This window comes from Rhincodon typus, chromosome 10 (genome assembly GCF_021869965.1).
Source record: "Rhincodon typus isolate 14 chromosome 10, sRhiTyp1.1, whole genome shotgun sequence".
Lineage (NCBI taxonomy): Eukaryota > Metazoa > Chordata > Chondrichthyes > Orectolobiformes > Rhincodontidae > Rhincodon > Rhincodon typus.
In genome coordinates, this window is record NC_063341.1 from 65,977,774 (window position 1) to 65,995,668 (window position 17,895).

Consider the following 17,895-nt stretch of genomic DNA (forward strand, 5'->3'; position numbering starts at 1 on the left):
AACCTTTCCCCCTCTGCCTATTTGCCTGCCTTTTCAATATAATGCATATCCTTGGATATTTAGTTCCCAGTCCTAATCCCCTTGCAACCACATCTGAAATTTGGCAGATATGATGTCATAGGCAACACAATTGATGATAATTCCTGAAATTGCCCATACAGGATGTCTTGCCCACGTTGTTGGTATCAACATGGATCACAATAATTGGATCTTCCTCCTCTCTCTCCTGTATTCTTTCAAGCCAACTTGAAATATCTTTCACCTTGACACTGGGCAGGCAACACACCATTGGGGTGTCTCAATCCTGTTCACAAAATACGATATCTGATTTCTAATTATAGGATCCCCTACCACTTTTCCTTGTGCATAACATCCCCCCACACCTCCGTTTGAATGGCTTCCTGGACTACAATGCAGTGGTCAGTTTGACCACACAGACCCTTTCCTCATCCATACATGGAGCAAATACCTCATACTAGCCAAATACGAACTAGCAATAATCATGCATACTGGATACCTTAATATTTTAGTGGTGATTTATTACAGAACTTCCCGATTCAGTGCAAGTACTGCAGATTTAAAAAAAACTGCTGCTCAGGAATAACCAAATTTCATGGCAAGCTTTGAATAGAGGGGCACAAAAGAGCAGGGGTGTTCAATGGAAAACACAAGGTTATCCATTTGTTATAACCTCCTTCCAAAAGCAAAAGGTCACATATTTGAATCACTACAATTTTACAAATCAACAATGCCACTTCAAAGGCTGCTGCAAATAGTTCTTAAAGAAGGGGGGAATTCATTTTTGTTTAATTAGCAGCTAGCAAATGCAGATGAGGTGTTAGTTCCAAAGTGGTGTAACTAAGGTAGTACAAATTGTGGAAACATAACCTATTACAGAAAATGGGATGATCACCATTGAGACAAAAGAAAATCTAAATCTACTTAATACATGTCTGATTCCAACTGTATCAGAAAATCAACTTTACAAGATACAAGAAAATCACAACACGTATATTTAAGTCTAGCTAATTTTATTGCCAATGTCAAAATGTTAGGGTAAAAAGAATGACATCACAATTTTTCCCCCTATTGTAATAATTAACTTAGCGAATCATAATCTAACAAGCTAACACAGACATTCCTTGTCTCTTCAGTTTTTATCCCAATACAAGCACTAAAGATTACATCACTTCAGTAACCTGGTTAAATGCAACAGGACTTCAAAAGTTTTATAACTACACTGAACTGTAGGCTACTTGTGCCAGTAGATGAAAGTTTTGCTTTTTCTGCATTCATTTTTGTTATAATCTTTTATCTCTAAATAGCCAATAGATAGATTACATTTTCCTTTAAACTTCAAATTTTATTCTCAAAAGAGTTTTAAGCTTCCTTCATCATTGGGGAATCAGAGACCCAGTTTCTCCACATAATGGTAAATGCACAATGTATCTCATTTCTGTGAAGAGCTTTGGGGCATATGGGAAATGGAAGGAAAAAGATACTGCAAGTTCTTCCACCTCAGCTCTCAGGAAGCATTGCAGTTAGCATCTGTTCGTCAAACTGACGTGAAGGTCTGTTCATGAGCACTGTCCAGAATATGTTGAATGGACTGCAACTGCAACCTGTCACTACAGGTCTTTTCAACCATCATGCAGATAGGATATTTACTTTTGCAATGATTCAAGTCCAAATTATTTCAAGATTTCTAATAAAGATTTTCTTCGAACGTTGCCATAATATCACTCTGTAAATTCATGTCAATGGTAGTCGCCATCTGTAAAGAAATTGGGAAAACCTTTTTTTTAAAAATTCATTCACGGGATACTGATGTTTGTAGCAAAGCAAACATTTATTGCCCATCCCCAATTGCCCTCTAGATGGTGGTGGTGAGCTGTCTTCTTGAATTGCTGCAGTCCATATGAATTAGGCACAACCACTTTGATCTTATGGAGGGAGTTCCAGGTTTTTGATGTAGTGACAGTGAAGGAGGTATGATATAGTTCCAAGTCAGAATGGTTAAGGGTGGAGGGATAAGTGGTATTGTGCCCATGCATCTTTTGCCCTTCTCCTTTTAAGTGGTAGAGGTTGCAGGTTTGGGAGGGGCCATAGAAAGCAAACTTGACAAGTTGCTGCTGTGCATTTTATAGATGATATGCACTGTTGTGTCATTGTGTGGTGATGAAGAGAGTTCAGAAAGAGTGTTTAAGGGTTGCTGATTAAGCAAGTTGCTTTATCCTGGATTTGAGTGTTGTTTGAATTACACTCATCATCCAGGCAAGTGGACAGTATTCCGTTACACACTTGATCAGTTTGAATTTCCAAGAAATGATTTAAGTTAATAAACATTTAAAAACTTCCAAAAGAAAATGTAGATCCTTTTTACAAAGTACTGGCTTAGTTCTTAGAGTTACCATATTATTTTGTTACTATGTGTACTGTAAACACAAACAAATGGCTGTTACTCCTATTACTTGGTTTTATGATCCTAGCTGATGGCAATATAGGACAAGCCAGAATAAAACCTGGCTTGACTGGCCACAAGTTTTATTTTTCTTTTTGGCTACCATGGGAGGTCAGTTACTCAACAGTCACCAGAAGCTGCAACATAGTATAAATAGGTTTAGAAAAGAAAAAAATAAAAACTATATTACAAACTATATTGTTGTGGGCAAATCACAAGTTACCATTTATTCAGCTACTTATTAAGAAATCTCACAGACAATCAAGTACTGAAACCATGATTTAAACTGCATTGCATACAGCAACCAAAATAAGACCGTCAAATAATCAAGTTAAACCTCACAACTCAACTTGGCTATTACCCGATTAATGGTGGAACTTAGCAAAGATTTCAACTAACAGTGTCTGTCTCTGGATGTGTCCGGCATTTGATCCTTATGCAAAGCTGCTCTCCGGAGTTCTGCTGAAGAGAGTGTTATGCTGTTCAATCCCGTGTGTCCTTCAGGTCTCCGTGATATTATTGATAATTTTTTAAGTCCTTTCATCCAAATTACTGCAAGAAAACAAGCTACAGACTTATCAGATGTAGCTCCACTGTTCCTGGTTACTTCGCTATTAGCTGTCTGTTTGAAGACACAGCTTTCCTGCAGTTAACTCCTTAAATTCTTCTGCAGGGCAATCCTTGTCCTTGTAGCATAAAACAGTCAGCTTATCAAATATCAAAGCAAATTTGTTCATATAGTTTCAACTGCCTTTTTAAAAGTTTAATCTATTTTTCTAATCAACCTGTTTAGAAATGTTATTACACACCAATGGAGCAGGTGGGACCTGAACCCTAGACAACAAGGTGCAGGGCTGGATGAACACAGCAGGCCAAGCAGCATCATAGGAGCAGAGAGGCTCTGATCTCCTAGTCCAAGGTAGGAACATTACCATGTGCCTCAAGAGGACCTACAACTCCCTCTTTTCACAGACGTGGCTAATTGGTTTCAATTCTTGTAGAAGTTTGAGCTTGTCCCTTAACAGTTTATTACATACAGATTTGCTGCTTCTATCTGTGCGGAACAGTTTATCTTTGATGTCTCATTAATAACGTTATTAAAGTTGTGATAGTGTAAACTATCACAATATTAGGAACATTTGAAGAATCTCATCACAAATATCAGAAAGATTCATCCACTTTATTCCATCAATGCACTTGCACATACTCAACTTCATTGCATAGTCACCCTTATCGCCACACTAAAGCATCTTGTGCATCTGGCATGGATGTAATTGGCTTTCTTGCAACAAATTTCAGTGCACTTACTTGATGCTACTTTCTTCAGGCTAACGTCCCTCCCAGAGACCAACGTTCCCTCTAAGCTGCACACTTACATAGATGTTGAGAAGTTCTGTGTATGTTAATCAGTGTGCCGATATATTGCTTCTGTTTCCAGAAGCCACTATGGTGGGTGGACCTCTCAGGTCTGCATAACAGGAAGAAACATTAGAGAGAACATTTCAATAGACCTTTAAAACAAACTGCTACTCACAACACTATTACTTAACATGGATGCCCTAAGGTCACCTCTTCAACAACCATATGAGATGTCTCCTTTACTAACACCTCCGCAGCCTTGCGCTTCTGGAGCTTCCTTCTGAATTCTATGCACTTCAGGACTCCTCTCTAGCCCTAACTGCTTGCAGAATGTTGATAACAGCATGAACTCCTTTGGTCTCCCCTGCTCCCCTAGCAGTCATACAACTCAAGTCAGCAGAAACCTTAGCAATCATCTCCCTCAGCTGTTTTGAAATGACTAATGTTTGATTTTAAAAAGTCAGATATTCACACAATTGAAAAATTAGAATCTATTTTTCCTTCTCTTTAGAACCCAAGTTCTCAAATAAAAGAACTAATCAGCCTTCATAAGACTAAAATATATTCTTTTTATGCTGTAACCTAAAATTGTGAACTAATTGGGTTGTTCTTCAATTTTTAAATGCTAAAGATGATCTTAAGATGATATCCTCCTTTTTAGACAAACACTTAGGATTGAAGATGATTCACTTGCACTCTGTGTTGATGGATTTTGAGATGTCTGATAAAGTTTAACGTGTAATCTGCAGCCACTGCAGCATTTGGGGTTAGGTGATGCTTGTAATGGGAGGCACTGTTTGAGGGGTCAGGCAGAAGTGATGTTTGGATGTTTGTACAATCTCTCAGATGCCTCAACTTCATGTCTGCATATGTCTCACGAAGTCCATGTTTAGTATCTTCCAAATTCTCAATTTTGGTCAATCACAAGCCAGGGATTCCCATGAACTGACAGACATGTTGGTTTCTTCAGAGATGCTTTAAGGATGTCTCAAGTGTTTCTGCTGTCCTCCTCTCTTCCCACAAGTTCAGAGAAGAACAATCGCTCCAAGAGTCTGGCAATAGGAATATGAATATATGTCATGCTCCAGGTTGAGTGATTTGTGCCTCAAAGCTGGGAATGTTAGCTTGGGATAGGATGGTGCCGTTTGAATGCCTTTCCTGCCACAGGACTTGGATTGTCTTGCAAAAGGTACTGCTGATGGCAATGCTCTTTGTAGAAGTCCAAGACTTCAATGTGTACAGGAGCAAGGGGATCACTGTGGTCCAATAAATAATGACTTTAATTTTTGTGTTTGACATCCTGGCTCACAGATAGTTCTCTCTTCATTCAGCTTAAGGCAAAGGTGCATGCTACCTTCGCCAAGAGGCGGCTCCCCGGATCTTGAAAATAGCCCATAGTTTTCACTATTTCGCTGTTGACCTTCATCAACAAGGAGAGGTATTGCACTGTGGGAAAAGGTTGGAAGAGGATCTTAGTTTGTTGCGATTAGTGAAAGGCTAATTTTTGCACATGTTTTGGAGAAAAAGTTGACAATAATTGGAGCTCAGTTTCTGACTGAGCACACACTCTAAAGGTCACCTGCATACCAAAACTCAGTGACTAAGAATGAAGTGATTTTGGTTTTGGATAGAAAATGATTGAACAATGTAATTCAATCATAAAACCTCAAGATGACTTCTGGTACTCGGATGTTTTTATTAACAGAAGAAGAACTCAAATTAGTTGCAATGACTAATTTGTCTGTCCTTTCTGATAATGAAGTGTGGCTCAAGTCTCACCCCCTTCAACCTCCAACATCCAACATTGTTCCAGGGTGTATTTCAATGGCTGGTATGGGGCAGTTTCATGCTATAACTTTCTGTTGTGAGGATCATTCTGAATGTTGTTTCTAATTAACAGTATTCTTTAGTATTAGTATTCTGGAGAAGCCAATCTTGCCCTGAACATTTTCAGCAGCAAGTTTTGAGAATACTCCATCCCTAGGACCATAGATATATTTTCTGGATCATCTAATCTATTTTCAGGACAGCTACATGCAGCAGATCATGGATACACGGGGCATTAAGGCACCCAGTTGCAGGATGCCACATAGATTTGCATTTACTCTTTGGTGACAGAACCCATATAAGCAGGAAGATGCTATGAATGTTGATGAGTTTATGGAAATAGTCCTAGATCTAGCCACACAGCACAGAGAACTGAGTGTTCATGCAGTGTGCCACTTCTTCCCACCAGCATCAGCTCTTTGCTGACTACATTGATACATAGAAACAAAGAAGATAGGAGCAGGAGGAGGCCATTTGACTCTGAGCCTGCTCCGCCATTCTTCACAATCATGGCAGATTGTCCAACTCAACAGCCTAATCCTGCTTTTTCCCCAAACCTCTGATCCCATTCGCCCCAAGTGCTATAATCTAGTCACCTCTTGAATACATTCAATGTTTTGGCATCAACTGCTTCCTGTGGTAATGAATTTTACAGGCTCACCACTCTTTGGGGGAAGAAATGTCTCATTTCCATCCTAAATAGTCTACCCAAATCACGAGTACACGAACACCAACTGGCTACAAAAAAAAAAACACAACCAATACTCACTCATCTCAATCCACATGGACAAGGAGAACCACGACTTCGACTGGGACAACACCAAGATCCTGGGACAAGCTAGGCAGAGACAAGCACGAGAATTCCTGGAAGCATGGCACTCCATGAAGGATGCTATTAATAAATACATTGAACTCGACCCAATATACATTCCACTACGAAGGAAAACCGGAAGTGAAGCAATCCATCTCAATGGACCCCCAAGTTTAAAAACCAGGCAGGAAAACACACCGATGCTTCATTGGAGGCTGCACTGAGGATGTTACCAAGTATGGTAACGAAACGTCTGCAAAACAACAAACCAGCTTGGCGAGCGAACCAACCTCAACACCCACAACCCGAGGTTCAGATCTACTCCAAAACCTACCCCAAATCCTCATACTGTGACCCCTGGTTCTGTACATTTCCACCATTGGGAACATTCTCCCTGCATCTACCGTCTAGTCTGGTTAGAATTTTATAAGTCTGTACGAGAACGACATCCCCCCCATCCCCCACCCAACCACCCCCCGCCTCATTCGTCTGAACTTTAGCCAAAACAATCCCAACCTAGTTAATCTCTCCTCATGTCAGACCCGCCATTCCTGGAATCAGCCTTGTCTCAGTTCCACTGAACATACCAATACTGCATTTCAGCAACTGGCAAATGTCACATTCCTCTTGTATAATATTCCCTTTGGACATCTTTCCTGCAGCTGGAGCACTGTATGTGGAAACAATATTTCCTGATAATGTAGAGGTGCAAGGTTGACCTTTCCCACCACTCTTGCCTAGCATCTGCCTCAGTACAGAGTCCAGTCTTGCACTTCATCTATAAAGTCAGTACATCCCAGTAGTTTTTCTAATCAAATGACATTCAATACTCCAAAGTCTGCAAGTAAAGCAACAGCTGTTTGACAAGCAAATCCTAACCATTTATGTATCTAGTGTCGATAGTTGATAAAAAGTTGTTTTAAACCAGTTTATGGATAAATTCACCTCTTTTTCTGCGACCACAGCACCATGGTATTAAATAGCATGCACCAAGTCAAAATATAATTGGCTTAAGGCAAGTGGTTTCTTAAAAATCATCCTGGGTTCCCAGTCCATTACGTCGTATTATAGTACCACCAAAATGGAGCAATTTCTTAATAATAACAACGAAGCAACTTTTGAACTGTAGACTAAAATAGCAATGACAAATTAATTGTATGCTGTGTTATTACTGTGAATAGGAAATGTGCTTCTATGGCTTTCACAACTGGTGGAAGCAGCTTCTTAGAAATTTAAAAACTACCATCTCAGCAGAGTACAGTTCACAACAACTATTTAGTCATTTGTGAAATAAATTTCAGAACAGTCTTGAAAATATTTCTCTTTGGCTACTTACTGCTTCTCTTCTTCTACGTTCTTGTTCCCTTTTCCTAGCCAATTCTCTTTCTTTATCCAATGATTCCTGTTGTGCTTCATTCTCCTCTTGCATTGTCTGCTCAGTCAATTTCTCATTGACTTCGACTTGAACCGTTTGACTCTCTTCTGGGATAGTTTCTTTCTCTTTTTCTCTGCAACACAAGCATCACTTTAGTGGGACTGCTTCAAAGGAAATTTTATGTTTGAGTAAGGTAATTAAGCAAGCATATGGGATACTTAACTTGATAAATAGGGTTATTGAATACAAAAACAAAAGATACACAAAACATTGGTCAGCTGGAGTAATGTGGAAAATTCTGCGCACTGCATTTTCAGGTGTAAAAAGACACATAGAAAATAAAGCAGTAGCTTATCGCAGTAATTCCAGTGAATGAGGAATATAGTAACGCACGGATGTTGGAGAAGCTGGAATCGATTGATTTCGGAGCAGAACAGGTTAAGGAATAACTAATAAGGTATTCAAAACAAAGAGCACTCTTAATAGTTTCTCCCTATTTATTCTATTTTCTCTGGTACACGGATCAGCAACCAGTATCAGATTTAATATCATTCACAAAAACACAAAATAGAGGGAAACTTGGAAGAAATTTCTTCACACAGATGGCTGTCAAGATCTGAAACATATGGAAGTTTGATGAAATACATTCAGTCCCTCAAATATGCTCCATTCTTCAAACAGATCATGGCTAAAATTTTACCTCAGTGTAATCTTTCTGCACTACCCTATGGGTTTGGAATTTTCTAAGATTCACCGCCTGATGAATGTTACAACAATAGCGCTTACAGATCTCAATTTGATCCAGAAGAAAGCCACTTCCTTGTTTAGCTTCTCATCTGGCCTTTCATTAAGCATACTTTCTGTAGAATGAACTACAGAATCTCAGTTTTAATCGGTGTCAAATCTAAAAAAATCAACCAACTTTGGGCTGCAATAGCATGAACCAGAGTACCATGACTCTCGGGTTCCCCTCCTGATCTAGACTTGTCACTATTCCTTCAGAGTTTCTGGTCCAAAAGTGCTGGAACTGCTTGTTCTGGGATAATGTGAAAGCAAAGATTGTAATGGTTCAAGGTGAATCCACATAATCACCATGTCAACCACAACAAGGAACAGGCAATAAATTCTAGCTGAGTCATTGACAAGCATTAAGATATGTCTAAAATGGCTACTTTTATAAAACCAATTCTAGATACATCACTTCACAAAATCTCTTACATCAGCAGTAGCTGTGCACACCATCATACAACATTTCATACTGTCAGTGATGCTACAGGGTAGGTATGTTCAACAGTGAGTTCTGACCGTTTTTTTTTCCTTCAGCCACTTTACAGCCAAGCATCAAATATGCTGAGGCAGTGTGACAATATCCTATGCCTGCTGACCCACATCATTTGCTACTTCCTCACGACCACAAATTTTAAATTATATTTCAATACCTCAACAGCCATTCCTTCTCATCGGCAATATCCATCAGCACTCAATCACCTCTTCAAATTTTCTGCTCCTTCAATTTGGATCAATTATGAATTCCTAACCCTGCCCTTTGCCTGTGGGAACTGTGCCTTCCAATATTCAAGCACAATGTTGAAATTTCTTCCCTCTTTCATTCTAGCCCTCCACCACCCTCAAATCCTTTTAACACCCTCCCTAAAACCCCCTTCTTTGACCAAGCTTTTGGTCACCCTCAAGGTATTTTTAAAATTTCACAATTTGCAAAAAGTATATTTGAGGCTCAGAAAGACACATTTTTAAATCAGTAAAAAATTCAAGGATAATGGGGAAGGTAGGAAAGTGGAGTTGGATCATCAGATCCTCAAAATCTCACTGAATGGCAAAGAGTTGGTGGACTGAATGCTCCCTATGTCTTATGGTTTTCCAAATAATGAAATTCTAATTTGGATTATAGTAGGCTAGATATTCACCTTATGGTGCTGCAGCTTCAAATATCAAGGAAAATTGGGAGACAACAGCCTAGTGGTATTAACGGTGGACTGTTAATCCAGAGATGCAGGTCATGTCCTGTCACAGCAGATGGTGGAACTTGAATTCAATAAGAATCTGGAATTAAGAATCTAATAATGACCACGAATCTATTGTCAATTGTTGGGAAAACGTTTCCAGTTCACTAACGTCATTTAGGAAAGCAAACTGCTGTCCTTACCCAGTCTGGCCTATTTGTGACTCCAAACCCACAGCAATGTGGTTGACTCTTAATTGCCCACTAGGCAATACATGTTGGCCTAGCCAGTGACGCCCTCATCCTGTGAATGAATTAAAACGAAGCCAACTAGAATCCTGGTCTAACTACATGCATCTTGTAGCTCAGCATAGTCTTCTGTTATGTCCGATTTCACAGTATTGAGATTTGTGCTAAAACATTCTTATTACCAAGTGAAGACGGCAATTAAATGAATTGTGGAATGCAATCAATGAGCATTGGAGGAGAATTTGAGCACTCTTCACTTATAGAATGTTTTATTGCAATAAGTTATCAACTTTGAGTCAAACTGAGTGATTTTGGACCCATCAGAATGATCAATTAAACATTTCACACTTCTGGCACTTACTAAAACCATCATTCCAGGGTAAGATCATAGTTCACAGAATCCCTACAGTGTGGAAACAGGTGATTTAGCCCAACAAATCCACACCGACTCTTTGAAGAGCATTCCATCCCTACCCGATCCCTGTAACCCTGCATTTCCCATGGCCAATCCACCTAACCTACACACCCCTGGGTACTACAGGCAATTTAGCATGGCCAAGCCACCTAATCTGCACATCTCTGGACTGTGGAGGAAACCTGAGCACCCAGAGGAAACCCGTACAGACACAGGGAGAATGCGCAAACTCCACACAGACAGGTGCCCGAAGCTGGAATTGAACCCAGGTGCTAGGAGGCAGTAGTGCTAACCACTGAGCCACCGTGCTGCCCAAGTTATCAAGACTTTAACAGAGTAACACTCCATAGCCATTCTGGAATGGGAAGATTGTGACATAATGGTAATGTCACTTGACGAGTATTCCAGAGTCCCAACATAGTGGGGGCATGGGTTTGAATCCCGTGAAATTTGAAAATGTTGACCACGTAACCACTGTCTATTGTAAATAACCAATGTCCTTTAGCAAAGGAAATCAGTTGTCCTTACTTGGCCTGATCTACATGTGACATTGGATCCATGGCAATGTGGTTGACTCCTAACTGCTCTCTCATATGGCCTTGCCAATTCAAGGGCAATAAGTGTTGATTCAGCCAGCAATGGCCATATTTATGAACAAATTTTAAAAAAAATGTAATTTAGCATAAAAACAAAAGCTGACTGTAAAAGCCTTTACGGGCATGTAGAAAGGAAGTGTTTATCTAAAATGAATGGAATTATTACAGGCAGTGTCAGGGGAATTTATAACGGGAAACAGAGAAATGACAGAGAATTTAAATATTACAGTTTCACTGAGGAAGATTAAAAAAAAACAAACAAAAAAAACCAAAAAAAAAAAATCGCCTAGAGTTTAGCATACTTGGATTTTCAGAAAGCATTTGATAAAGTTCCCCACAGGAGGCTGGTTAGAAAGACTAAAACACATGGGATACAAGGTGACATACTTACATGATTAATAATTAGCTGACAGATTGAAAACAGTATATATAAAATGTATGTATGTATAAAATGGATCACTCACACTGGCAGACAGTGACTAGTGGGATAATTGAAGGATCAGCAATTAATCCCCAGCTGTTCACAATATAGATAATCAATGATTTGGAGTTGGAGACCATATACAATATTTCCAAACTGCAGATGATACAAAGCTAAGCAGGCATGAGAGTGACAGGAAGATGTAAAGCAGCTTCAGGAGAATTTGGTCAGACTTAGTGAATGAGCAAGAATGAGGCAGATGGAAAATAATGTGGAAAAGTTTGCAAAGAGAAACAGACATGCAGAGTACTTCATAAACAGTGAGCAATAGGTATAGATGTACAAAAGGACCTTGGTTTTCTAACAAGCAGGTGGAGCAATCTATTGGGAAGGAATAGAAGCCTTTGTTGTAAGAGACTTTCAGTACAAGAGTAGTGAAGTCTTGCTTCCATTGTGTAGGAGCTTGGAACATAGAACATAACAGCGCAGTACAGGCCCTTCGGCCCTCGATGTTGTGCTGACCTGTGAAACCATTCTGAAGCCCATCTAACCTACACTATTCCACTATCATCCATATGTTTATCCAATGACCATTTAAATGCCCTTAAAGTGGGCGAGTTTACTACTTTTGCAGGCAGGGCATTCCACGCCCTTACTACTCTCCGAGTAAACAACCTACCTCTGACATCTGTCCTATATCTATCACCCCTCAAATTTAAAGCTATGTCCCCTCGTGCTAGCCATCACCATCCAAGGAAAAAAGCTCCCACTGTCCACTCTATCTAATCCTCTGATCATCTTGTATGTCTCTATTAAGTCACCTCTTAACCTTCTTCTCTCTAACGAAAACAGCCTCAAGTCCCTCAGCCTTTCCTCATAAGACCTTCCCTCCATACCAGGCAACATCCTGGTAAATCTCCTCTGCACCCTTTCCAATGCTTCCACATCCTTCCTATAACACGGCGACCAGAACTGTACGCAATACTCCAAGTGCGGCCGCACCAGAGTTTTGTACAGCTGCAACATGACCTCATGGCTCCGAAACTCAATCCCTCTACCAATAAAACCTAACATACTGTACGCCTTCTTAACAACGCTATCAACCTGGGTGGCAACTTTCAGTGATCTATGCACATGGACACCGAGATCTTTCTGCTCATCCACACTACCAAGAATCTTACCATTAGCCCAGTACTCTGTATTCCTGTTACTCCTTCCAAAGTGAATCACCTCACACTTTTCCGCATTAAACTCCATTTGCCACCTCTCAGCCCAGCTCTGCAGCTTATCTATGTCCCTCTGTAACCTGCAACATCCTTATGCACTATCCACAACTCCACCGACTTTGGTGTCATCCGCAAATTTACTAACCCATCCTTCTACGCCCTCATCCAGGTCATTTATAAAGGTGACAAACAGCAGTGGCCCCAAGACAGATCCTTGAGGTACACCACTAGTAACTGAACTCCAGGATGAACATTTCCCATCAACCACCACCCTCTGTCTTCTTACAGCTAGCCAATTTCTGATCCAAACCGCTAAATCACCCTCAATCCCATGCCTCCGTATTTTCTGCAATAGCCTACCATGTGGAACCTTATCAAACGCTTTACTGAAATCCAAAAACACCACATCAACTGCTTTACCCTCATCCACCTGTTGGTCACCTTCTCAAAGAACTCAATAAGGTTTGTGAGGCACAACCTACCCTTCACAAAACCGTGTTGACTATCCCGAATCAAATTATTCCTTTCTAGATGATTATAAATCCTCTCTCTTATAATCCTTTCCAACACTTTACCCACAACCGAAGTAAGGCTCATTGGTCTATAATTACCAGGGTTGTCTCTACTCCCCTTCTTGAACAAGGGGACAACATTTGCTAGTCTCCAGTCTTCTGGCACTATTCCTGTAGACAATGACGACATAAAGATCAAAGCCAAAGGCTCTGCAATCTCCTCTCCAGCTTCCCAGAGAATCCTAGGATAAATCCCATCCGGCCCAGGGGACTTATCTATTTTCACACCTTCCAGAATTGCTAACACCTCCTCCTTATGAACCTTAATCCCGTCTAGTCTAATAGCCTGTAACTCAATATTCTCCTCGACAACATTGTCTTTCTCCTGTGTGAATACTGATGAAACATATTCATTTAGCGCCTCTCCTATCTCTTCAGACTCCACGCACAACTTCCCACTACTGTCCTTAACTGGCCCTAATCTTACTCTAGTCATTCTTTTATTCCTGACATACCTATAGAAAGCTTTAGGGTTTTCCTTGATCCTACCTGCTAAAGACTTCTCATGTCCCCTCCTGGCTCTTCTTAGCTCTCTCTTTAGGTCCTTCCTGGCTAACTTGTAACTCTCAAGCGCCCTCACTGAGCCTTCACATCTCATCTCTACATAAGCCTCCTTCTTCCTCTCAACAAGAAATTCAACTTCTTTAGTAAACCACGGTTCCCTCGCTCAACCACTTCCTCCCTGCCTGACAGGTACATACTTCTCAAGGACACGCAGTAGCTGTTCCTTGAACAAGCTCCACATTTCAATTGTGCCCAGCCCCTGCAGTTTCCTTCTCCATCCTATGCATGCTAAGTCTTGCCTAATCGCCTCATAATTGCCTTTCCCCCAGCTATAACTCTTGCCCTGTGGTATATACCTATCCCTTTCCATCGCTAAAGTAAACATAACCTAATTGTGGTCACTATCACCAAAGTGCTCACCTACCTCCAAATCTAACACTTGGCCTGGTTCATTACCCAGTACCAAATCCAATGTGGCCTCACCTCTTGTTGGCCTATCTACATACTGTGTCAGGAAACCCTCCTGCACACATTGGACAAAAACTGACCCATCTAAAGTACTCGAACTATAGCGTTTCCAGTCAATATTTGGTAAGTTAAAGCTCCCCATAACAACTACCCTGTTACTTTCACTCCTATCCAGAATCATCTTTGCAATCTTTTCCTCTACATCTCTGGAACTTTTCAGAGACCTATAGAAAACTCCCAACAGGGTGACCTCTCCTTTCCTGTTTCTAACCTCAGCCCATACTACCTCAGTAGACGAGTCCTCATCAAACATCCTTTCTGCCACCGTAATACTGTCCTTGACTAACAATGCCACACCTCCCCCTCTTTTACCACCTTCCCTGATCTTACTGAAACATCTAAACCGCGGAACCTGCAACAACCACTCCTGTCCCTGCTCTATTCATGTCTCCGAAATGGTCACAACATCGAAGTCCCAGGTACCAACCCATGCTGCAAGTTCACCCACCTTATTCCGGATGCTCCTGGCATTGAAGTAGACACACTTCAAACCACCTTCCGGCCTGCCGGTAGACTCCTGCGACCTTGAAACCTTATTCATGACCTCACTACTCTCAACCTCCTGTACACTGGAGCTACAACTCAGGTTCCCATCCCCCTGCTGAATTGGTTTAAACCCTCCCAAAGAGCATTAGCGAATTTCCCCCCCAGGATATTGGTACCCCTCTGGTTCAGGTGTAGACCATCCCGTTTGTAGAGGTCCCACCTACCCCAGAACGAGCCCCAATTATCCAGGTATCTGAATCCCTCCCTCCTGCACCATCCCTGTAGCCACGTATTCAACTGCTCTCTCTCCCTATTCCTTGCCTCGCTAGCACGTGGCACGGGTAACAAACCAGAGATAACAACTCTGTTTGTTCTAGCTCTAAGCTTCCACCCTCGCTCCTTGAATTTCTGCCTTATGTCCCCATCCCTTTTCCTACCTATGTCGTTGGTGCCTATGTGCACCACGACTTGGGGCTGCTCCCCCTCCCCCTTAAGGATCCCGAAAACACGATCTGTGACATCACGGACCCTAGCACCTGGGAGGCAACACACCAACCGCGAGTGTCTCTCGTTCCCACAGAATCTCCTATCTGTCCCCCTAACTATGGAGTCCCCAATGACTAATGCTCTCCTCCTCTCCCCCCTTCCCTTCTGAGCAACAGGGACAGACTCTGTGCCAGAGACCTGTACGCCATGGCTTACCCCTGGTAAGTCGTCCCCCCCAACAGTATCCAAAACGGTATACTCGTTTTTGAGGGGAACGGCCACAGGGGATCCCTGCACTGTCTGCCTGTTCCCTTTCCGTCCCCTGACTGTAACCCATCTACCGTTTTCCTGTACCTGAGGTGTGACTACCTCCCTGTAACTCCTCTCAATTACCCCCTCAGCCTCCCAAATGAACCTTGGTTAGGTCACAGTAGGAGTAGTGTGCGCCATTTGGTCTCCTTATTGTAAGAAAGATGGTATTGCCTTACAGAAGGTGCAAAGGTTCACCAAACTTGTTCCCAGGATGACAGGGCTGTCCTATGAAGCGAGATTGGGTAAATTGGTCCTGTATTCTCCAGAGTTTGAAGAGTGAGAGGTGATCTCAGTGAAATTTACTAAATACTTAAAAAGGGATTGGCAAGGTAAATGCAGGCACAATTCCACTTATTGGGTAATGCAGAACCAGGGCACAATTTAAAAAAAAGGCAAGAGAGGTGGCACTTAAGTCCAAGACAGGGATTTTTTTAAAATTCAGAATTGTGAATCTTTGGAATTCTATCGCAGAGGGCAGTGAACCTCAGTCTTCGAGTATATTTCAGGTAGGGTTTGATAGATTTCTGATTACCAATGGTGCACAGGATTACGGGGATGGGGTGGGTAAGAGGCATTGAAATGTTTGATTAGCCATAATCATGTTGAATGGGAGGGGCAGGTTGGATCAGCTGAATGGTGAACTCCTGCTCCCATGGCTGTAAAACAGCACCTGAAGCAGCAAGAACATTCAGAAAGTTGCTGCTGCAAGATCATTTTTATAGGTTCAAACCCACTCTTTTGGTATAATTATTACCGTTGCTGCTCCGAAGCCATTTTCTTTTGTTCATTCTCAGTTTGTTCAAGATGGCACATTTTCATTTCTTGCTGAGCTTTCAAAGCTTTTTCACGTTGTTCTTTCTCCATTGCTGCTTTTCTAAACATTTTGAAACTCTCACTCGAAGATTTTATTGCTGGTGGAGTTGTGGTTGTCATTTTGCCCAAACTTGCCCAAGAATTTGCATTCTTGACCTCAATATCCTAGTATCAAAAAATAAGCAGCTTGTGACATTGTGGGTTGATGAAAGGAATCTCATAGCAAGTGACAAAGAGTTTTACTTCAATATTTTCATGTTAATTAAGAAAACTTAATGGATTTCAATAGTCACATTATGTTTCTTCAATCAATAAAAAATCTGCACTTAATAATAGAAGAGTGTTCTAGTGTACAAGAGCACAGGGAAATGATGTGATGTGGAAGACAACATAAAAGCAGGCACAAAGACAATGGAGGAGAGAAAGGATACAAACAAGATCATTGCGCATGGAAAATTCTTGCTTTTTTTTTTAAATGTAACATTACTTGCATTATATTTGGCCTTGGAACATTAACTTTGGGCACTCCACAAAACTTTGAATATAATGAGGTATTTAGTAGAGGTCTAACAAGCATAAGTTACACGTTTGTTCTTAAATCGAATTAAGAATTGAGGTTTTTATGTATGAAACCTTTCTAAATACTTCAGATATGGAAGATGCCCATTCTGATGAAAATAAAAAGAAAGTCGTGACAATAAACTAGACCTGTGAGGTTTTACCTTCCTTGTTCCAAACAAGGTGGGAGCAAGACAGGTGATTTTAAATGTTTTTGGTTGCCTAGGATATTAATGCAGACCTGGAAGTAGATTCGGCAAACTAATGTGCGAGTTAGGGAGTGCTGTATGTTGAAGGTTGCTATCAATGATTCAAATCAGCTTGATTTACTACACGGGTTTCGGATTCTTAAAATTGACTTCAAGTAATCCTGCAAACTGATGTCTCAAATACCTGGACAAGTCACTAGAACTTTAGCTTTGCAGGGTATTATGATTTTTCAACTGGAGGCAAATCAAAAGAATTTGAAAAAATTATTAAGCTGCACAAGTGAAGCTGGTTTGAAAACAGATAAGTGTTTATTCTGCATCGCAGAACACAAATCCCAAAGCATACAGAAAACTGTTTTTAAAAATCACGTCAGTAAACAACTGATGAAGCGCCAGTGCCACAGCACTCTTATGGAAATACATAATTACTGAACTGAAATATTCCCATATTTTTATGTAAAGCACTTTTGCATAAGAATACAATTCCTAACTGTACCTTGTCCATTTGTTGATTCTAAATACATGGCCTACAATTATCAGCAAACTTAAATTAATTTAACCTTCACAGACTCCCCATAGCTTGAATATATCTTTCATACCACCTCAACTCGAATACCTTTTGCTAGAAGATTTGCAAGTTTTTATAGCTTCACTGAATAATTAATGTCTTTAGCATTATCCCTATAGCCTTAACCTTCTCAAATGTCAGCACCCAAAAAAAATGAAC

General features: G+C 40.8%; 1 protein-coding gene across 2 annotated transcripts in view; it reads right to left on the minus strand.

Annotated features, from left to right (window-relative positions):
* Nucleotides 1-1,020: 1,020 nt before the first annotated feature.
* Nucleotides 1,021-17,895, minus strand: part of LOC109915168 (bromodomain-containing protein 3-like) — an 80,542-nt gene continuing 63,667 nt past the window's right edge. The window contains exons 17-19 of one of the 2 annotated variants that reach the window (XM_048602118.1): nt 16,343-16,566; nt 7,795-7,966; nt 1,021-1,774 (exon numbers count right to left, since the gene is read on the minus strand). In XM_048602118.1, coding sequence (XP_048458075.1) covers nt 1,706-1,774; nt 7,795-7,966; nt 16,343-16,566 — 465 coding nt within the window. In that variant the 3' untranslated portion in view covers nt 1,021-1,705. Of the gene's footprint in view, nt 1,775-1,818; nt 5,267-7,794; nt 7,967-16,342; nt 16,567-17,895 lie in introns of those variants that run through there. The other variant, XM_048602119.1, reaches the window with a different exon arrangement.